The 22,490-nt window shown below is 40.0% G+C and overlaps 1 protein-coding gene and 1 non-coding gene across 9 annotated transcripts in view; one reads left to right on the top strand and one right to left on the bottom strand.

Moving 5' to 3' along the window:
- The window catches only part of FREM1 (FRAS1 related extracellular matrix 1), a 259,120-nt gene that overhangs the window by 125,753 nt on the left and 110,877 nt on the right, over window positions 1-22,490 (top strand). For 7 of the 8 annotated variants that reach the window (XM_073021615.1, XM_073021614.1, XM_073021613.1 and 4 more), the window contains 8 exons: window positions 798-892; window positions 4,414-4,739; window positions 6,160-6,356; window positions 12,000-12,323; window positions 14,864-14,972; window positions 17,640-17,771; window positions 21,070-21,414; window positions 22,142-22,284. In XM_073021615.1, coding sequence (XP_072877716.1) covers window positions 798-892; window positions 4,414-4,739; window positions 6,160-6,356; window positions 12,000-12,323; window positions 14,864-14,972; window positions 17,640-17,771; window positions 21,070-21,414; window positions 22,142-22,284 — 1,671 coding nt within the window. The remainder of the gene's footprint in view (window positions 1-797; window positions 893-4,413; window positions 4,740-6,159; window positions 6,357-11,999; window positions 12,324-14,863; window positions 14,973-17,639; window positions 17,772-21,069; window positions 21,415-22,141; window positions 22,285-22,490) is intronic. The other variant, XM_037998379.2, reaches the window with a different exon arrangement.
- On the bottom strand, window positions 13,085-13,191 carry LOC119624532 (U6 spliceosomal RNA). Its single transcript, XR_005240698.1, has one exon. It is a non-coding gene; the product is annotated as a U6 spliceosomal RNA (small nuclear RNA).

The raw sequence follows: 22,490 nt of genomic DNA, 5'->3' as shown, positions 1-22,490 counted from the left end.
TACCAAAGTCAGATCGGGCAGAATGAGGGGCATGATATGGGTGGGAGAGATGATTCTTCCTCTAAAAATCAGGTTCCCAAAATGTAACAGTTAACAATCTTCTAATAATTCTGAGTGAGGTGAGACAGTTCATTATAATTTTATTTGAAAAGAGGAAATTGCTTTTAGATTTCTATTTGTCTCATCTGCCATTTCTGCTATTGCTTAACTAATGAAAGCAGTCTTTTGCAAGTATATAAGACACAACTCTGGGTCATGTTGGACTCTGATTAACCACAGTAGTGTCCATAGTCAGTGACTTCATCTTTGAATATGAGAATACTATTCGGAAAAAAAAGAAATAAAAGGAGAACAGAGATATACAGAAAGAATACAGTGTGTCTGTGGGTGGGTTGAAGCATGCCTTTTCATGCAGACATACAGAAAGAACTCTCTAACTCAATTGCTGTGAACCCCTGAAGGGGGTAAATAAAATTTTGAAAAATGAAACCATGTTTTAAATGCACTCTAGATGGTACAAAGACACTTATTTAGAGAGGTAATCATCCCGTAACTAATTTTCTTGATCTGCTTTGGTTTTCACAATTTAGATATTCTCAAAACAAGAGACAGCTGTATAAGTAGGATGGTGACTGGGTATGGGGGTAGGGTAGAGGTGGTGGTGGTGAAGACACACGTACACACACACACACATTTCTAACAGACCATATTTTCTCCAGGCAGTACTCTCCTGGCAAAATCTTAAATCTTGTACCAATTTTCTCATAGATATTTATCCAATTCTTCATGTGAACTAGGTCTTTGACTGCCATTTCCTTCCCAGTGAAGTCAAGTATGTTCACAATGGTTGTCCAATTCTTGAGGAAGACACAGTGAAGCTCAGACTTTACAGGTAAGTGGCACAGGAAGATTGGTCATTTGCTGTCGAGTAACCATTCTGTGTACTTTTGAGGGCTTTTCTTGTGGATATGTATTGTCATGAGGGGAGTTAACAGATTCCAGACAAGCAAGTAATCAACAGAAACTAGAAGCCTGAGTGGATAAGGCAAGATTTGTAGTCAGCTTTCACTTATTTCCACTTGTGTCATCTTCCCTAGGATTCCTCTGTGGCAAATTTTTAGCCCTCTCCCATTTCCCTCTAGTGTCCTTATATAGGTATCTGTGGGGCCCAACCCACCACTTATGGTGGAAAATGGAAATTATAAACTACAAATTCTTAATGAGAGTGAGGGGAAAATATATTCTAAAAATGAATGAAATTCTTCTTTTTTGTTACCAGCTGCTTATAGAAAGTGCAATATCTTCCATTTTTAAACATATTAAATACTTAATTTTTTTTTTTTTTTTTTTTTTTTTTGAGACGGAATCTCACTCTGTCATCCAGGCTGGAGTGCAGTGGCGCAATCTTGGCTCAGTGCAACCTGTGCCTTCTGGGTTCAAGCGATTCTCCTGCCTCAGCCTCCTGAGTAGCTGGGACTACAGGCGCCCACCACCACGCCTGGCTAATTTGTTGTATTTTTAGTAGAGATGGGGTTTCACCATGTTAGCCAGGATAGTCTTGATCTCCTGACCTCATGATCTGCCTGTCTCCGCCTCCCAAAGTGCTGGGATTACAGGGATGAGCCACCATGCCCAGCCTAAAATTCTTTAAAAATCAACTATGAAGTTAAACATGGAATGACTGTAGGAGACAGCAGTTCTACTCCTATGTATATACACAAGAAAAATAAAAACTTGTTTTACACAAAAGCTTGCGCATGAAGGTCACTGCAACATTCTTCATAACAGCCAAAAAATGGAATAAATCCAACTGATGAATGGATAAATAGAATGTGGTATATTCATAGAATGGAATATCATTCAGCCATAAAAAAAGAATGTAGCACTGATAAAGGCTACAGCATGGATGAACCTTGAAAACATACCAAGTGAAAGAAGCCAGGCACAAAAGACCACATATTGTATTGTTCCTTTTATATGAAATATTTAGAACTGGCAAATTCATAGAGACAGAAAGTAGATGAGTGGTTGCCAGAGGCTGGGGAAGGGAAATGCATCTCTTTTGGGGGTGATGAAAGTGTTCTAGAATTAGGTAGTCATGATGGTTGTACAACTGTGGGACCACACTAAAAAACTCTGAGCTGTATATTTTTAAAAGATGAATTTTGTGGTATGTGAATTATATCCCAATGAAAATTAATTTTAAATTTAAGCTCATGATTATGGTATATCTGACTTTATAAAAGTAACTGAGAACTCGTGTATGTGGAGTAGGCCTTTATATGGTTTTTTCCTTGGTTTTTATGGCTTTTAAGAATATTTGGTTAAAATATGTTGGTGTGAATTTCCTTTAAGCACTAGATTAATGTAAAAGAGTTTTGTAGAAGACATTGGAACAGTGAAGCTTTCTACAAACATTTATGACCACCTATGACAGGTCAGGCTGTACGCTGAGCATAAGAAACAAAAGGATGAGAATACTCAGATTATTTTAGTGACTATAGTCTAAGGCAAAAGATGAGCAGGTAATTATGATGCAGAACAAGTGCCGAAAGAGAGACACAAACAAAATGCTGTGTTCAGAAAATGAAGCGGCACCCGAGGATTCCTTAAGAAGATGTGAAGTCAACATACAGGGCCATTTGATCTTTCTAAGACTTTAGAGTTAAAAAACAAATAACTTCAAAGAGCTGGCGCAGAAGGCGTGGGAAGGGTAGTGGGGAGTTGCAGGGAACGTGGGGATGGTTAATGGGTACAAACAGTAGTTAGAAAGAATGGGTAAGACCTAGTAATTGATAGCACAACAGAGTGACTACAGTCAGTAACAATTCAATGGCACATTTTAAAATAACTACAAGAGTATAATTGGATTGTTTGTAACAAAAAGGATAAGTGGGCCAGGTGCAGTGGCTCATTCCTGTAATCCCAGCACTTTGGGAGGCTAAGGCAGGCAGATCACCTGAGGTCAGGAGTTTGAGACCAGCCTGGCCAACATCGCAAAACCCCGTCTCTACTAAAAATACAAAAATTAGCTTGGCATGGTGGCGGCCACCTGTAGTCCCAGCTATTCGGGAGGCTAAGGCAGGAGAATCTCTTGAACCTGGGAGGTGGAGGTTGCAGTAAGCTGAGATTACACCACTGCACTCCAGCCTGGGCAACAGAGTGAGACTCTGTCTCTCAAAGAAAAAAAAAAAAAGGATAAATGCTTGAGGGAATGCTTAATAAATGGATATTAAGATGGGATTATTACATATTGCATGCCTGTATGAAAGCATCTCATGTACCCCATTACATAGATAGACAGAAGATAGATAGATAGATAGATAGATAGATAGATAGATAGATAGATAGAGAGACAGATAGATACACACACCTACTATGTACCCACAAAAATTAAAAATAAAAATAAATTTAAAAAAGAAAAAAGCTGATGAATGCTTGCTCCTCCCACTCCTTCCTTGGGTTTCTAGGCTGCTGGGAGGTTGGAAGAGTACACATGAAAGGCAGGGTTAGAGGAGCTTCTTCCCCTCTCAGTCTTAAGCACGTGTGAAATAAAATATTCAGAGTAGTAGGCAGCAGAAAATCAGGGAGCATGTTTGTTCCCCTCTTACCACTTCTCCTTCTCTAGCCCCTTTGCCAAGCTACCTGAGCCCATTATGCCTCAGTTTCTTCCTCCATAAAATGGGATTAACAATATCTATCCTAGGTTTCTGTAAGGATTGAATTTTATGCTATCATAGAGAATTTAGCATAATGCCTGTACCATAATAAGAGCACATCAATTAGAAGCTGCATTATTGGTGCATGCTCATCACTCATTAATCTTATCCCTTCAAAAAAAAATGACACCCCTCTCTTTTAGACTCTTCAAACAACCTGAGATTAGAGTTGCTAAGCAGATGGAGGGAATGGAAGTGGCAATTGCTGAATACCCTTTATATGCCAAGCACTGAGCTGGGCACCCAAACTAGGCTGCAAATGACCGCCTGTGTAGTGGTATTTCTGAAGGGCAAAAAGGCCTGAATGCTTCAGAAGCCACTCACCCCTTCACTCCTGAATTAAAACTCAATCCAGAAATTATACCGGCTTGATACTCTTAAATTACATATGTGCTAGAAGTGAGACTCTGAGGTCTTAGCAGTCATTAAATATCCATATGCATGATGAATTTGAGAGCAGGTTTTGAAAGAAAGATGTTGGGAGGAAGAAGTGGCAGGAAAAGGTGTTGACACCAGGGTAAAGAGATGAAGGGAACAGAACAGAGAGGCTGGGAGTAGAGCATGAAACAAAATCCAAACTCAATCTGTGGCACAAATTTTGTGAAAGCCAATCTTCAAGCTTCCAGCTGAGTATGCAGGTATCAGAAATACCTGAGCACCAATTAATATTACTTTTGCCCCGTGTTCTCCACAGATTTACTGAAACAGATACCTTCATAGAAACCTTTATCCTGCGGGTCTATCTCCTGGAACCAGACTGTAACATCATCCGTATGAGTAACAATGTGCTGGAAGTGCCTGAATTCAATGGCCTGTCCCAAGCGATTGATAAAAATCTGCTCAGATTCGATTATGATAGGATGGCTAGCTTGGAATGCACGGTCAGCCTGGACACTGTGAGAACTCAGCTGCCAGCCCATGGCCAGATGGTTTTGGGGGAGCCTCGACCAGAAGAACCTCGTGGAGATCAGCCACACAGTTTTTTCCCAGCCCGTATGATGTCTTCTAATGCTTATCTGGGTATTACTAAAACTGACAAAAATATCCATGCATGCTCACCTTCCACCATGATTAAGAGTTCTAGTTAACTAGTATACATTTTAGCTGGCTGAACAGTGTGGGTTAGTGGTTAAGGGCACAGACTTTACAATCAAAAAGACCTGGTTTTGAGAACTTCCTCTGCTCTTTATTTTCTATGTAATTTTAGTTATTAACCTGTCTAAGGCCTCTCTACAATGAGAAAGGATAATAGCTGCCCTGTAGGGTTGGGTAAGGATAAGAGTAAATGAGGTTATACATAAACACAGTGCTTAACACTGTCTGGTTCACAGTAGGTACTCATTAATTGTCAGCTGTTATTAGTAATAGCAACAGTAGTAGTTGATGCATTGATGGAGTATTATTGGATTATGGGCAAGTCTGAAATAAGTGGGTAGAAGTGATAGATGACATTAGGAGGAGTTGATGGATAACATTCCTTCTGCTATTCACTCAATCAGTCTATTTTGGGCACCTCCCATTCTCTCTGGAAACCACGAGAAACCAAGAAATATAAGGGATAATCATAGCAATAGTAGTAGCAATAGTAGTAATACTTTGAATTTGGACAGAATGACAGTTAAAGGCACATTTGTTCTATTTTGTACGTCAGAGAAATGAGACTCAAAAAAAAAAAAAAAAAAGTGGGTGTCTAGGCATGGTAGCTCACACCTATAATCCCAGCGCTTTGGGAGGCTGAGGCAGGAACACTGCTTGAGGCCAGGGTTTCAAGACCAGCCTGGGCAACCTAGCAAGACCCCATCTCTACAATTTTTTTTTAAATTTAAAAGTGGCTTATGAGTATTATATACCAAACAAGAGTGAAAATACAGTTGGTTAGAGATGTGAAGACTGTTGGAGAGACAATTATGGTTTTCAGTGAGAAAGAACATGTTGGTTCAGGTGGTCAAAGAATGTTTAAGGGAAGACTTAGTAAAAAGACCAGGTGGACTTAGAAGGATATGCAGAATTTGAGTGTGTGATAGCCACATGGGGAGGGGATTTCATTGAGTAGACAGACCAGTAGAGATTGTATGATAGAGACATGGACGCTGATGCTGTAAAGGAAAGACTGGAGCTAGACTGTGGAAGGCCTGCAGTGAGTCACTGGTCTATTTGTCAGAGATGTTCAAACCTCAGACAACATATTTTTTTATTTTTTCTCTCAGTTTAACTTTTGGTGGGTGAGAACATGATGAGACTACTGTTCAACCATTTTTCAGTAAAGGAAACTGCAAGCTTTTCAGAATAATGACAACCCACTCATTGAATGATTGGAGGGTACACGAGTGTTCTTGAGGTAGTGAGAGGGAATAAGTATTCATGGGACAGAGTACTGGTTTTTAAATTTTACAATTGTTATGTTTAAGTGACTATCTTAATCCAATGCTGTACATTCCAGCACTGGGAGCAAAACTGAAGTGTCCAGGTGGAAGTTGTACCCCAGGATTAAAGAAAATAAGAAGCCTCAAAGTGAACTGTGAGGAGTTCCTGCTGATGGGCCTTCGTTATCAGCATCTGGATCCCCCTTCACCCAACATCGATTATATCTCCATCCAACTGGACCTTACAGATACCAGGAGTAAAATTGTGTACAAGGTAGAGTTTGGGGTTATGTGTGGATGCCTCCAGGATTCACAGTAAGAGAGCCAGTTACACGGGGCTACTGATGCTGGCCCCCATGCCAGGGAGAGTTCCTGTGCTTTTGGGGGTGAAACTGCCAGTGACTCATTGGACCTGCAGGCTTGTTGGTTCTGCTAGTAAGTGCTGAAAACAGTAGCTTTTGTATAAAATTTCCCTTCTCTGGTTCTCTTCTAGGTCCACCATCACTACGGCAACTTGGGAAGCACTGGGGCTAGTTACGTGCTAACCGTCTTCCTCCTTTACCTCCAATACTCTTCAGCTTGTCATTTGACCTTTTGTAACACCTTCTCTTTGATGCTTCCTTTTGTCCCTCTTGAAATCAGGGGGTCCACTCTGCAAGGTCACAGCAAACTACGGGGGAGGAGAATCTCAGTCCCATGTTTATATTTGTCACAGATTGGTCACTCCTCCAGGCTTTGGAATGAAGGGCTGCCTCATCAAGGAGACAGGCTCCTGAAGACCTCCTGCATCTTCCAATCTCTCTTAATTCTCTTGTCTTTCCTCCTATTGATCCTTATATATTGAAATAATGACAGAAAGTGGATTCCATTTATTGAAAATATTGAACATGCAGTGCTGCTGATTCATGAACTCTCTAATTTGTTTATTGGAGAAACTGGGGAAACTACCTGCTGAAACAGCTGAGATTTTGTGCTGAGGAAAGATGATCCAAGATGATGTTTGGAAATACTTCTATCTTTCACAATCTGGCTTCTCACTGGGATTTCTCCTAAGGGGCCCAGTCAAATATTGAACATTATTACCCCAAGGAATTGATATGACAAGAAATCATAAAGAAATGATAAAACAAAATCATAGAATTAAGATCTGGAAAAAAAACTGAGGCAGACTAGTCAAATTGATCAGATAAATCACTTGGGTAGCTTTTCAAGGATAAATTTCTGAGTCCAACTGATAGTTAAGAGCATGGACACTGGGCCCAGATTGCCTGGGTTCAAACATCCACTTAACTAGCTGTGTGACTTTTGGTCTCATTTTCTTCAACTTAAAGTGGGTTAATAGTACCTATTTCTTAGAGTAACTGAGAGGATTAAATGAGAAAATGCTTATTACGTGCTTGACGTAAAACCTGGCACATAGTGGCACTATGCATATTGCTGGTTTTAAAAGTCACCTGGTAAAAACCTCATTAGCCAGGTTTGCAAACCCAGGCTGGATTTAGTTCAAGCTTCCTATTTTATAGTGGTGGCTCCGAGCCGTGACATACCTTGTTCAAACAGACCTAAACATTAGGTCTATAGACAACTAGTAGATACTTTCTGTTTGTTTGAACACAAAACTCCTTTCATTTTTAAAGATTTCTTATATCCATTGAAAAAATTGAAGCCATTTTTCTTTTTCACCGAATTTTCTCATTTTTTTTCTTACTATATTGAATAGGGCTTTATTTGTTTATATTTTAAAATCTATTTTATTGGGAGTTTATCCCTTTACCTTCTTGCTTTATCATTAACCTATTACATAGCTTATTTGGCATGTCATAAAACAGATTCATTTATGAATATAAAAGTAATAGGCTCACTGCAGAGAATATTAAAAAAACACAGAAAGCAAGATAAGAAAATAAATATAGCTTTATTTCTACTATTTTTACGTACACACACATGTGCACGAGTGCATGCCAGAGTTGGTTTTGTTTTATGGAATCACCTTTATACTATATGTGAAGTTTTATATCTTGTTCTTTTGTTGTTTTTGTGGTTGTACAGTCAATTCTCATCAAGTGATCAAAAGACCCTTCATTCATAATTTCTTCTAGATTTTTAAAGGTCTTCTTCCTTACATTTGCCTTTTTAATCTACCTGAAATAAAATTTTATTATATGATGAAATATAAGAAACCGTTTTTTCCAAATAGCCCAAATTTTCAACACTATTCATTGAACAATTAACTTGTTTCCCAATTGATTTTGGATGATCTTCTGTTGTATAGAAGGATATAACATATACAATTTCAAGGCTAGCTCTTTTATTTCTTAGATTTGCCTACTTATTCTTTGTCAGTCTCATATTATTCTAAACATAACAGGCCTATAATTTTCTTACAAGCAAGTTCTTCCTTATCACTTCTCTTCAAAATTTTCAGTCATTCTCACCTAGACTTAGTTCCAAATAACTATAATTAAATCGTTTATGTTAGTTTTAAAAAAAAAAGCCCCTAAGGATTTTTATCAGTATCCAGTTAGAACTATAAATTATTTGGGGAAAATTAGAATAATGGAACATTTACCATATTGAATCGTTTCATCCAGAAACGAAGTATCTCACTTCATTTGGACAAAGGTTCTTTTATGTATTTCTGTAAAGTTCATAGTTTCCTTCACATAAGTTGAGCATACTTATTAAGTCCAGTCCTAGGCACTTTGTTTTTGTGAACCTATTGTGAATAGAATATTTTTCTCCCATTATATCTTCTCATTGGTTATTGATGATAAACAGAAAAGCTATTTTTGGCATAATTTTCTTTTATCTGGCTTCTTTCCTGAATTCAATTATTTTAAGAAATTCTCAATTATTTGGGCTTTTAAAGACCATAATTATATCTTTCACTAATGATGATAATTTTGTTCTTTCTTTTTCTGTAATTATTATTCTTATTTTTGCTCTATTCCCCACTGGTTTGAGAAGAACAATATTAAATATAATGTTATTTATAAGAATCTTTGTCTTATATTTTTTACTAATATCAACTGCCCACATTGAATTCATCTTTGAAATTATGTGGTCTCTCTGCTTTCTCCATTAATGATCAATTTGTATTACCCTTTTCTTTTTCATCTTTCTATGTAATTTTATTTTAAGTGCCTTTCTTGTAAGGTACATATAATTGGACATTTTGATTGAATTTCAGAATATTTGTCTTGAATAAGGCAATATAAACTTTATATTTGTGGGAGTAACAGATACACTTTTTTCTCTCATGTTTTATGCTTTCTTGCGAATTAAAAAAAATTTGTCTTGCAAAATAGATCACGTTTTCTTTGCCTTTATCTTTATTTATTCGACAATTCCTTATCACACTTTATGTTTTGTTTGGATTTAATTCTAAACTTAAAAATATTCTTAAGCCTGTATTTGTAATATATACAGTCAAAAAATGAAGTGAGCTCTCTTGGCTCCTTCCTATGTATGATGATAATGGATCCAAGTGATCCTTTCTCGTGGCAATTGCTTTGTTTATATAATTTGCAATTTCAGTTCTAGCATATGATTGTTATACTTTATTATAAGCAGTAAGCTCTTTCATCATTTGTATCCACTTTATTAACATGTTTAAAATAACGTACTTATTTAGACTTAACTCTAGACTCAATTGGTCTTAGCGTGAAGCACCAGTCCTTCTAAATCACAATTTACCCCTCTCGAGTTTTCTAATTATGCATCTTCAAATAATATTTTTTCCCAGTGACACATGAAGAGTAGATACTCTAAACCCTGGGACATCTCAGTATGTCGTTTACCTGCCTTCATCAACCATGCAGTTGGAAGGGAGGGGGTTGATTATCTTCTCCTCTGTTCCTCTCTTGCAATTCTCTCTTCTCTGCGCATTGCTGGTTAGTTTCTTAATTTTCAGGCTGGTGGCAGGGGTGGTTTCGGGGAATGGGAGAGAGGGATCTTATTTGATCAGGCACTGATGACATATGATTTCGTGCTGTCTGAGCCTGGTAGATGTCTCAAGGTGCATCTTTGTCTTAGGGACAAATTCATGGTTTTTCTGGAGAGCCCCATTGGTCTATCACTCATTGCTCTCTTAGGATGTATTTCTAGCCTGAGTGATCACTTGCGATTTCTCCTGCAGCTCCTAGAATTTGATTCCATCTCCAGCATTTTCTTACTGGATTTTTGTCATCTCAAGAGTACTCTCTGAAGTTCAGGGTCCAGGAGACCTCAGACCAGCCCTCTGCCCACTTGGCCCATATCTGGGAACATTTACATGTCCCTTGCTGCCACAAACAAGAACAGACTGATTCTGGCACAGCCATCATTATTTTTCTGCTCCCAGCCACTTAACTTCCTCAGATATGAGCCCTGTATCAGCTCTCTGTGTGTGTTTCAACTGCAGGAAACACATTTTAAGGGACAGGAGATATGGCATTGCTCTGCTTTTCCTGCTCCATGCCAATGTGTGGTGTTAAAGGTCAGGAAAGTGACTGAGCACAACACAGCAAAGCACTCCTCTCTCCTAATCAATCTTTTTCTTACCTTTCTCAGTCTTTTTATATTCTTACATGAGCAAGAAGATTCTGGAGTCTGGAACTAGTTCCAGACATCTTGCTGTGTAAATTCTGCATATTTTGCTACCTGTCTTACATTCAGTTGCAAATCTAATATCTTTTATTGGAATTTTAGCATTCTGTTATACGCAGATTACAACTCCTAGTCCAATGGCCAGTGTTTAGCAGTATGGGACTAATGGTGAGAGCTTGGTTCTCTCAGCAATGGGATAGATCAAATCCTATGAGAACTAGCATCTACTGCTATGAGGGTTCTTTTCTTTACAAAGTCTCACTCTGTTGCTTGGGCTGAAGTGCTGTGGCATGATCAGAGCTCACCATAACTTCAATCTCCTGAGCTTAAGTGATCTTCTTGCTTCAGCCAATTGAGTAATTGACTATAGGTGTGCACCACCATGCCTGACTAATTTTATTATTTTTACTTTTTTTGTAGAGATAGAGTCTCGCTGTGTTGCCCAGGCTGGTCTCAAACTCCTGGCATCAAGCATTCCTCCTGCCTTGGCCTCCCAGAATGCTGGGATTACAGGCATGAGCTACCACACCTCGCCCTGTGAGGATTCTTTCTGCCCATAGCACTTGTTGAGATCTTAGATCTTGTGGCACAGTTTCTTGGTTTCTTTGGAGGGTCTCTTGCTCATAGTGCTCTCATTTTGGAGGATGCATGCCTAGCCTCAGTGCTCACTTGCAATCCCCAGTGCCCAACCCTTGCTTGGAGATCTAGGGTCTTAACTAACCAGACAACCAAGCAACTATTCTTCATTTGCATGAGAACCAAATCATAAAGACATATTTCCTTCATCCTTCTCCTGCCCCCTTTAAAACTACATGACAGGAGGTGAGGAAGGTGGCTGCAGAAGGTTGTTGATGGGTGCCAGACTGCTAAGTGCCTACTTGGCTATTTCGTTTGTCCTCACTTGATACTTGGGAGTCTAGTATTAATATTTTCATTTACAGCTGGAAAGAAAATGAGAATGAAGAGTTAAGTAACTTGTCTAAAGTCACACAAATTAAAAGTGTTGGAGATAGAATGATAAACACAGTTCCTTCTGATGTCAAAGTAGGTGCTCCCTTCTTCACCTGGCTGCATGTAAGAGTCACCAGGGAGCTCGAGAAATACTGGTTTTCTGGTCCCCTTTTTGGAACAATTAAACAAGAACCTCTGGAGACGGATCCTAGGTACCAGCGTGTGTTTAAAGCTCCCCAGGTGATTCCAATATGCAGCCAGCTTCAGGTCACCGCTAGATGCTAGGCTGTGGCTGTATTAAGTATTAGGCCATTAGCCCTGTATTATATCACCTCATTCATATTATTTCCTCCTTTATATTTTCTCTGTCCTTCAAAAGTCAGAGAGTGCGTGGCTGCCTGTCTATATCCGAGCTGGAATTCCGAATCAGATTCCAAAGGCTGCATTCATGGCCATGTTTATTCTGGAAGTGGATCAGTTCATCCTGACTTCCTTGACTACATCAGTTCTGGACTGTGAAGAAGATGAGACCCCTAAACACTTGCTGGTGTTCAACATTACTAAAGCCCCGCTCCAGGGCTATGTGACTCACCTGTTGGATCACACCAGACCAATCTCCTCATTCACCTGGAAAGATCTCAGTGACATGCAGATCGCCTATCAGCCACCAAACTGCAGTCATTCTGAGAGGAGACATGATGAGGTAAGAAGGAGAGACAAAGCTTCCAGCCTAGAGAAGTCACAGGATTATTTAAGAACCCCCTACCCTAAACCCTCAGGTTCCTTTGTACCTTCATTGCCTCAGAAAAAAATCAATCACTGTAACTCAGGATGCAAGCTAACTGCCCAGAGGAGCCAGGCGGGCGGGGTCAATGAGCAAACCCCACTGAGGGGCACTGTGCCAAACTGAAGAAAGAGCCAGCCCCTTAGGAAGCAGCTGCCACTCAGCTCGCGCCCACCGCTGCCCTGCAAGGATACAAGTGTACCCACTGTTGCTGTAGCACTGATGTGGCAAGAGAAATTGGAAAATGATGCTTTTTGGTAAAATGCTTAAATTCTTGAATATAAAAAACAATTAATTAAAAATTGTAGTTAAACGTATTGTGTTAGCTACCAAATATTTCTGAGGGCCGCATTTGACCCAGGGCTCACCAGCTTGAGAACTGCGGCAGCCTTTGCCAGCCTTCCTGAATCACAGAGACCATTGAAGTTAGAGATGACTTTTGTATACAATTCTATTTTTAACAAAATTTTTTTTGGTGTGTTTCTTTATTTTAATTTTAAGTTCTGGGGTACATGTGCAGAATTGCAGGTGTGTTACATAGGTAAACATGTCCATGGTGGTTTGGTGTACCTATCAACCCATCACCCACGTAGTAAGCCCAGCATGCATTAGCTATTTTTTCTAATGTTCTCTCTCTTTCCACCCCTGACCCCGACAGGCCCTAGTGTGTGTTGTTCTCCCAAAATATGGAACATTTCACGAATTTGTGTGTCATCCTTGTGCAGGGGCTATGCTAATCTTCTCTGTATCATTCCAATTTTAGTATATGTGCTGCCAAGGCGAGCACACAATTCTTTTATTAATAAATTCTTTTATTATTTTTTTTGTGAGAGCTTTTTATGGGAATCCTTAATTTTAATTAATAACACAGACTCAGGATAGGGCATTCCATAGTCTTATTTGATAACTAATTTCACAATGAAACACTGTCCATCAGGAAGGTCCTACTTCTATCTAAATTCCTTTTGCTGCAGGTTCAACTTCTTTCCTCTGGTTTTGTAGTTAGTGAGAGGGGAGGACAACTGGTTAAAGTCTTCCACATAATAATGCTTCACATGCTTAAAGACCTCCCAGCAACTTGATTCAAACAGGATGGAAATTTTAAACGAGCAGACGGATACAGACTTGAGTTCAGGTTTATTAAGGAAAATGAGTATCCCGGGGTTATCTCTATTGTAATTTAGGCATTTTCAGCATGTAGCCTCAAGGTGGGGAGACAAAGGACTTCAGGCTATAAATGCTATGCTTTGCCGTCTGCTTTTATTTCCCCCTCTCATCAGAGTCTGTGGCCTCTACATGCCTTCCCTGTTAGGAAGCAATTTCTCATTGCACATTCAGTCTTACTTTGAGCTTACAAGTAGAGCACTACTTTTCTGGCTGCTTCATGTGTGTACTTTCTGGCATTGTATAATGTACTCTTAAAGCAGAGCCTGTGTGAATGTGTGATTATTTTCGTTAGACGGTAACTCACAATTTTTTCAGTGGAGATCACACAGTTTTCAGGTTGTGTGGACTGGAAGCCCTCGGCCAGGGGCCTAACCGAGTGGATATTTACATTTTACCCCTCCAGAGAAAGACACATCTTGCCCATGTAGTTTCATGTTCAGTCTGTTGCTCTGGCAGCCTTGAATCAGTTTCTTTTGTCATTCAGTGTTTGCTGATATAGTGCTGTTTGATTATTTCTCTTATCCTCTCCCATGAACCACATGTTCTTCAAAAGTAGGCAATATGCCTTGCATTTCTGTGTTATACCTTATTCTTCTCTGTCAACATCTGGTGAATACATACACAGCACATAATAAAGACCAAAACTTGTCATGTAGCCCCTACTTATTAGTTATGAATGTCATGAAAGCAAATAAAGTTGAGATATTTAAAAATATGTCTAGTGAAACAGATGTCTCTAGATCAGGGTTTCTTGATAGTAGCAGTATGACAATTGCCATTTTGTATCAGATAATTCTTTGTTTGGGAGGTTGTCCTGTGTACAGTAGGATGTTAGTATCCCGGCCTCTACCCACGCGATGACAATAGCATTCTCCCACACACCCACTTCTGAAACCAAAAATGCCTCCAGACATTCCCAAAAGTCCTCTAGGGGGACAGCATCACCCCTAGTCGAAAACCACTTCTCTAGATCCTCCACCTTTGAGAGAGATTTAAGTGACTGAAAGTGGGAAGGAGTTGGTCTCCTGAGCAAGTGCAGAGATACGTCTCCAGCATATTACCATTTTTAGATTAATAACTTCTTCTATGTAGAAGAAAATTTTAAAATACTGTTAAAGTAAGGAGCAAGATCTAGAACCTGAAAAAGTCAAATCAGGTTGTCTAAAATGAGATGTGGGAACCGCAGAAACTGAATCCCCGTTTGCCTCTGTGTGTGGCTGTACCCCAGAATTAATGCTATTTTACCCTCTAATGCTTCAGTGTGTGGTTCATTTGCCTCTGTTTGTTTATAGGTAGAATTGGAGGTATACGACTTCTTCTTTGAAAGGAGTGCACCTATGACAGTCCACATCTCCATCAGAACAGCAGACACAAATGCCCCCCGTGTATCCTGGAATACAGGTAAAACTCAATATGAGGCATAAAGCAACATAGCCCTGAAGGGAATGCAAGAAAGATGGGGTCGGGAAAGAAAGGTAGTTTTATTCCTGTGTCATACATGAGACAACTGAAACCCAGACAGATGAAGGGCATCAGATAGTAGCTTTTGTTGTTGTTTTTTTATTCCTCCTGGCAGCGTGAGAAATTTAAATCCAGGATTTCTGTGTCCTGCGGCCAAGTTCTTTCTTCTGCTGGAGATAAGACAAAGGGACACTTTTCAACTGAATGAAGCAAAAAAGTGACTATTTGTGATATTGAGCTGTAGTGGCACTGAAATCTCCAACTCAGATTGTTTCAAGGGACTGGAGAAAGGTTTAGCTTTTATAATCCATATTTTTATGTTGGGCTACATGGAAACTGAAAAACATAAATAAGAACTTTAACTGCTTTAAAATATGGCTTTCTATGCCATATTTAATTCTGAGTGGACTTATGTGAAGTATATATGTTGACCAGATGTAAATGTGGAATGTAAATGGAGATCTTTTCCTTTCTCACTGATCCCATCAATACTATTTGAAACATACTTAAAAGCAGTGATGGTAGACTGTATTAAGGGAAAAATGTCTGTGTCTGATTTAAATCCTCAGGTGGCAGCTTAAACAAGCTGTCTTGTGTGTGTACACATAGGTATGTGTTTGTATGTATGTGAGTTTCAGTAGAGATAGAGAACATCAGGTGAGCAGCCTTGATTTATAATTCTGGCTCTACATCCTGTTCGATCTCTGATAGGGGGGTAATGAGAGAAAAGACTGAATCAGTAACCTAAAGTTTAGGAATAGTCACATGTTGCATGGACTCCTGCTTGAGTGTAGAGATGGAATTGTCTCTACGTGTATGTGTGATCGGTGACACCCAGGTTTGTTCAATGTTATTTTGGCTGCTTTGAACATCAGAATCCTTTTTAAAATAAATGTTTGCTTATTAGGAACTTGATCTGTACCATCGTTGAAATTTGGAGAATATATTACATTTAAAATTATTTATTATTTCACCATGAAGATATAACCAATGTTAATATTTTGCTGTATATATTTCTAGGCTTCTCTATTGTTCCTCTGCTGTGCTCCATGATGCCTTGTCCTGTGCACTCCTGCCTTCCAAACCCTTATTGTATTGCCAGTCATAGAGAGTCTTCTTATGCACCCCTCCCTCCCTCCCTCCCTCCCTCCCTCCCTCCCTCCCTCCCTCCCTTCCTTCCTTCCTTCCTTCCTTCCTTCCTTCCTTCCTTCCTTCCTTCCTTCCTTCCTTCCTTCCTTCCTTCCTTCCTTCCTTCCTTCTTTCCTTCCTTCCTTTACTCTCTCCCTCTCCTTTATATATGTATTAGCCCAATTTCCCTAGAAAACAGACCCCGAGGCAGATCAGATGTACTAACCCTATACTGAAAGCAAGAGTAAGGGGAGAAGCAAATAAAAAGGTGGCATAGCTGAGTTGGTCACAGCTTTACAGTAAGATAAAGCAGATTGCTCTGTAGTGTTGATATCTCCAGGGAGAAGATGCAACCGCTGTGTCTGGGATGAGTTGGAAGTGGGGTGGGGAAAAGGTCAACAATCTATTAATGGTCAGTTCTTTCCCATTTCCTGTCTTTAATGGGTTAAAGTTTACTTCAGTGGCTGTCAACTCCCCACATGCCCAGAGGGTGTTATCTGGCCCTTCTTAGCAGCCATGGAACATATTCCCTGGGTCCCCTGGTGCAGGGCCTGATAAGCCACAAGGTTGGTCCTGCCGCCACCAGAGGGCAGTGGAGGCAGCCGGCTGCATCAGAAGATGAGGCAGTGGTGCGGGAGGGCTTTACAATTTTGGAAACTGGGAATCCTCACGGGGCGGCTGCAGCTAGAGAACAGTCAGGTGGTCGAGGCCGGAGTGGTGGGTGAAGCTGGCAGTTGTGAGAGAAGCATCAGATAGGTCCAGTAGCATGGTACCTTGCAATTCGACCAGCTTGCTCTGCTCCCTTGCAGGATTCTCTGTAATCTGTTGTAATATTGGAGTCAATAGTACTAAAAATAAAAATAGTACTAAAAATAAAAGCTACATTCCAGTTTCTTGAAAAGCTTTTAAAGATGCAATATTCAGATGGTTTCAGGAGTGGAAATTCATTCATCTTTTCTTAAGCAGGCACGTTGGCATGTCACAGAACTTGCCAGTACCCTTTTCTTATCTTTTTTTTTTTTTTTAATTTAAGTTCTGGGATACGTGTGCTGAACGTGCGGGTTTGTTACCTAGGTGCACATGTGCCATGGTGGTTTGCTACATCTATCAACCTGTCATCTAGGTTTTCAGCTCCACATGCATTAGGTATTTATCCTAATGCTCTCTCTCCCCTTTCCCCCATATCCCCATACTCCCCTTTCCCCCATACCCCAGAACAGGTCCCAGTGTGTGATGTTCCCCTCCCTGTGTCCATGTGTTCTCATTGTTCACCTCCCACTTATGAATGAGAACATGTGGTGTTTGGTTTACTGTTCCCGTGTTAGTTTGCTGAGGACGATGGTTTCCAGCTTCATCCATGTCCCCCGCAAAGGGCATGAACTCACTATTTTTTACGCTGCATAGTATTCCATGGTCCAATGTGCACATTTTCTTTATCCAGTCTATCATGCCAAAACCCTTTTCTCCTTTCTTTCACAGGTCTGAATCTCCTTGAGGGGCAGTCTCGAGCCATCACTTGGGAACAATTTCAGGTCGTCGACAATGACGACATTGGTGCTGTCCGGCTAGTCACTGTTGGTGGCCTGCAGCATGGATGGCTGACTTTAAGAGGTGAATGATCCAACTTGGTAACCTAGCAAAGAATCCAAAAGTATTTTCTTCAGAAGTACACGTATTTAACAGATATATGTAGCATCTCTTGGGCCCCATTTCTCAATGAAATTGTCAAATGCAGAAAATCTGGAGATCTTGAAACCATTGACTTTTGTGTTCAAGTGCTCTGATCAATGTCTAACCATTTATGAACAGTACCTTGTGCATGGCTCATTGTTTAAACCTCAGTCTTGCTTTCTAGATGCCATGTAGGACTCCTTCTAAGTATACTCCTTAACTAGTTATTTTTTTCCCAGTTGGAGGACAAAATGTTTTTTATTTCTCTGCTTCAAAGAAGTATATTGAAAAATTAGGCCAAGTGCGGTGGCTCATGCCTGTAATCCCCACATTTTGGGAAACTGAGGCGGGTGGATCACCCGAGGTCAGGAGTTCGAGACCAGCCTGACCAATATGGTAAAACCCCGTCTCTACTAAAAATACAAAAATTGGCTGGGAATGGTGGTAGGCGCCTGTAGTCCCAGCTACTTGGGAGGCTGAGACAGGAGAATTGCTTGAACCTGGGCAGCAGAGGTTGCAGTGAGCCAAGATCACGCCGCTGCACTCCAGCCTGGGTGACAAAGCAAGATTCCATCTCAAAAAAAAAAAAAGAAAAGAAAAATTAATGCTTAATTAATACTTCAGTAATAATGATGTTATGTTATTAGTAGTAGTTGTCATGGTTTAAAAGAAATAAATTTATAATTCTATGGGATGATAGTTAACAAGGTAATAATCCTAATAAAAGTAATATTTACACTTTATGATAAAATAAGTCATTCCTTATAATGAGCTCAGAGGATTTAATTCAGTTATCTTCTTAGTTTCCCTAACTGCAAAGCAGAAAGATAACTCTCAGGGAAAGTGATCAGGGAATTCTGGAATCAAAAACAAAATAATAAATGTGTGATAAATCCTACTGCTTAATCCCAGGACAGTGGGAGGCCAGTTTAAATCTGGGTATACCAGTCAGGTTGGGTATTCAGTTGTACGTAAGAGAAATCCAAGTGTAGTGGCTTGAAAATTAGTTATTTTCTTCATGTCTTTGAGGCTGGAAGACACAGAAGGAACAATGAAATAAGTCATGGCATCTAAGTTTGCTCTATTTAACAAGTTTTCCTAGGAGCACAATACGACAATTTCTGCTTAGATTTCTTTATCAAACTATGTCACATACAACTCCTCAGTGCAAGCGAGTTAGGAAGTCTGAGTATTTTTGAATGACTATATTGCTATGCCAAATACAACTAGGATTCTGGTAGTGAGGAAGAAGCATAAAGTGGCTCTTGGGCAAGAAAGTGTTAAATCGTTTATTCCTCTAAGGTCTTTAACACAGCCACATGGTGTGAAGAGAGGACTGGGGTGCACCTGCCATTAAGAATTGTAAGTCTCTGGCCGGGCACCGTGGCTCATGCCTGTAATCCCAGCATGTCGGGAGGCCGAGATGGGCAGATCACTTGAGGTCAGGAGTTTGAGACCAGCCCGGCCAACATGGTGAAACCCCATCTCTACTAAAAACACAAAAATAGCCGATGTGGTGGTGCATGCCTGAGTCCTAGCTACTCGGGAGGCTGAGGCAAGAGAATCATTTGAACCCAGGAGGTGGAGGTTGCAATGAGCCAAGATTGCACCACTGCACTCCAACCTGGGAGACAGAGAGAGACTCTGTCTCAAAAATAAAACCAAACAAAAAACCAAAAAGGATTGTAAGTCTCTGAAGAAAACAAAGCAATGTTTATTAATACTATAGAGATGAAATGAAGAGTGGGAGACCATAATGCATTGATGGTCTGGGTTCAGAGGAGATAGAAAATAGTATGACCATTTATTAAGCATTTACTTTGTGACAGATACTGGGCAAAGCATTCTGTATACTTTATCTTGTTTATCTCATATCAACTTTATGGTATTAGATACTATTATTATTCTCGTTTTACAAATGGATAACCTGAGACTTAGAACAACTGACTTGTCTAAGGTAACACACCTAGAAAATGACAGAACTGGGATTTGAACCCAGTCTGTTAGATATCAGAGCTCTAGCTCTTGGTCTTTGAGCCAGTAATTTTCAAATAGGCTTGATAACACTGGTTGTTGCCTCCCTCCCACCCACCCCTGAATTTCTGATTCAGCAGGTCCAGGGTAAGGCCTGAGAATTTACATTTGTAAAACTTTCTAGATGGTACTGAGGCTGCTGGTTTGAGATCATTCCTCTTAAGAACTGCTGCCATGTAGGATGGTAGCAATTAGCTGAAGAATAACCAACATTTATTGTAGGCTTACTGTTGATTATGTTCTCTCATTCTTGCTGTGGATTATGAGGTAAGTATTTGTATTGGTAAGGGTTCGCTAGAGAAATTAAGCCAACAGAATGTCTATCTATGTATCTATCTATCTGTCTACCTACCTGCCTACCTACCTACCTATCTATGAGGTGATTTATTATGGGAATTGGCTTATGTAATTGTGGAGGCTGAGAGGTTTCATGTTAGGCCATTGGAGAACCAGGAAAGCCTATGAAGTCGTGGGTATTAGTCTAAGGCCCGAGAACCAGGGAAGCTAATGGTGTAACTCCCAGTCCAAAGCCAAAGGCTTGAGAAGCTGGGCAAGGGGAGTGGAGAGGGGTGAGTGTGGTAGGGAAGGTGAAGGGTGGAGGGACAAATGAGGGTGTTAGAGGGTAGCTGGTTTATGTTCCAGAGTTCAAAGGCCCAAGAGCCAGGAGCTCCAGTGTCAGAGGGAAGAAGATGGAAGGAAGTCTCAGCTCCAGAAGAGAGAGAGCATTCCCCTTTCCCCTTCCTTTTTGTTCTACTCAGTCCCTCAATGGATTGGATGATGCCTGTCCACAGTGATGAGCGTGATCTTTTCTCAGTCTACTGATTCAAATGCTGATCACTTCAAGAAACACCCTCTTCACAGAACCACCCAGCAACAGTATTTTACCAGTTGTCTGGGCATTCCTTAGCCCAGTCAAGTTGATGGAAAAAGTTAAAACCATCACAGTAGTATTATCCATGTTTTATAGATAAGTTTTATAAATTAAATACCTTGCTCAAATCTGCACAACTGATGAATGTTGGAGCCAGTATTCAAAACTAGATGTGTTGTCCCAGAACCCACTAACAATCTGTAGTTTTTCCAGGGGAGGGAAATACGGGCTGCACACTTTCCTTAGCAGCCTCTGTTGTATTGATGCTTTCCCCACAGCTGCTGCTTCTGCACTCCCTCGCTCAATCTGCTCCATCTCTGCTCTCTCCCTCAGGGGGGAAAGGATTTCTCTTCACCGTGGCTGATCTCCAGGCTGGAGTTGTTCGCTATCATCATGATGACAGCGATTCCACCAAAGACTTCGTGGTCTTCCGGATATTTGATGGCTATCACAGCATCCGTCACAAATTCCCCATCAACATCTTGCCCAAAGATGATAGTCCCCCGTTCCTCATAACTAATGTTGTGATTGAACTGGAGGAGGGGCAGACTATCCTGATCCAGGGATCCATGCTGCGAGCTTCAGATGTGGACGGCAGTGATGACTACATCTTCTTCAATATCACGAAACCTCCACAGGCTGGAGAGATCATGAAGAAGCCAGGGCCAGGACTGATAGGTAAGTTCTGGGTAGTTAAGATCATTTGAATAGAATTCACTCTTCCATGGAGAACCTTCTGTGCAACCTTCTGGGTTTGCTGACATTGTGTCAGAGTTTGTGCTAAGGTGAACATCAATTTTCTGAAGTAAGATGGTATTTTTATTCCCATTTTATAATGAGGAAGCCTGAGATTTAGGAAAGTTAATTTGATCTATCCAAGGTTGTGCATCTACAGATTTCCAGAGCTGAGCCTCAAAGTAAGCATTACTGTATGAAAAATTAAGTCAGCCAAGCAAGGTGATAGAACAAATTAGTCTGAAAGGAGATTTTTGGAATATTCTAGATTATTGATAATTTCATGAATAACATTTGTTTACATTTTGTTAGAATCATTTTGTAACTACTTTCTTAAAGTGGGTAGATCCAGAGTTTGACAAAATAGGGATCAAGTAAGTAGTTAGTGTTACTTTGTATATTTGAAATAAGAGTAAGTTTCTTGAAAATAGTTTTGTAATGCTAATTTTTCCATATATCAAGACAGATGTAGCAAGTTTAGTTTTCCTGCTTTATTATTTATTATTTTTTTGCTTTATTATTTATCTTTGATGAAAACATTTAATGCAGATTCCTTGGGGACATATAATATACTAGACAGATAAGACTTTTGAAGATAAGTCCAATATCATTGTCCCTCGATATTTGATAGGCTTGTACAAAAGTATGTGGTGTTTTATGGACCCAATAGGCTATCCTGTCCCTGGCTTCCTTCAGAGGGATTTGTTTAATGGAATCATTTATTATCGTCACTTTGGTGGAGAAATCTTTGAAGATTCTTTTCAATTTGTCCTGTGGGACAGCCATGAACCTCCAAATCTTTCAGTGCCACAGGTAAGAGACCGTTTCTGAACACTTTCCCAAAGTCTTGTACACAGGTATCAATTCTAGGAGATGTGGTTAAAAACCACATGAAAACAGGTTTCAACGTTTAAAAATTGAAAAACAATCAATTAAACAAAATTAAGCAGATTTCTTTGCAATAGGACTACTCAAATGTTTCCTTTTTGAAAGAGTTTTATATATATGTATGTATTCAG

Source organism: Chlorocebus sabaeus, chromosome 12 (genome assembly GCF_047675955.1).
Source record: "Chlorocebus sabaeus isolate Y175 chromosome 12, mChlSab1.0.hap1, whole genome shotgun sequence".
Taxonomy (NCBI): Eukaryota; Metazoa; Chordata; class Mammalia; order Primates; family Cercopithecidae; genus Chlorocebus; species Chlorocebus sabaeus.
Note: the sequence above shows the minus strand (reverse complement) of the source record. Positions and strands in the feature narration are given on the sequence as shown.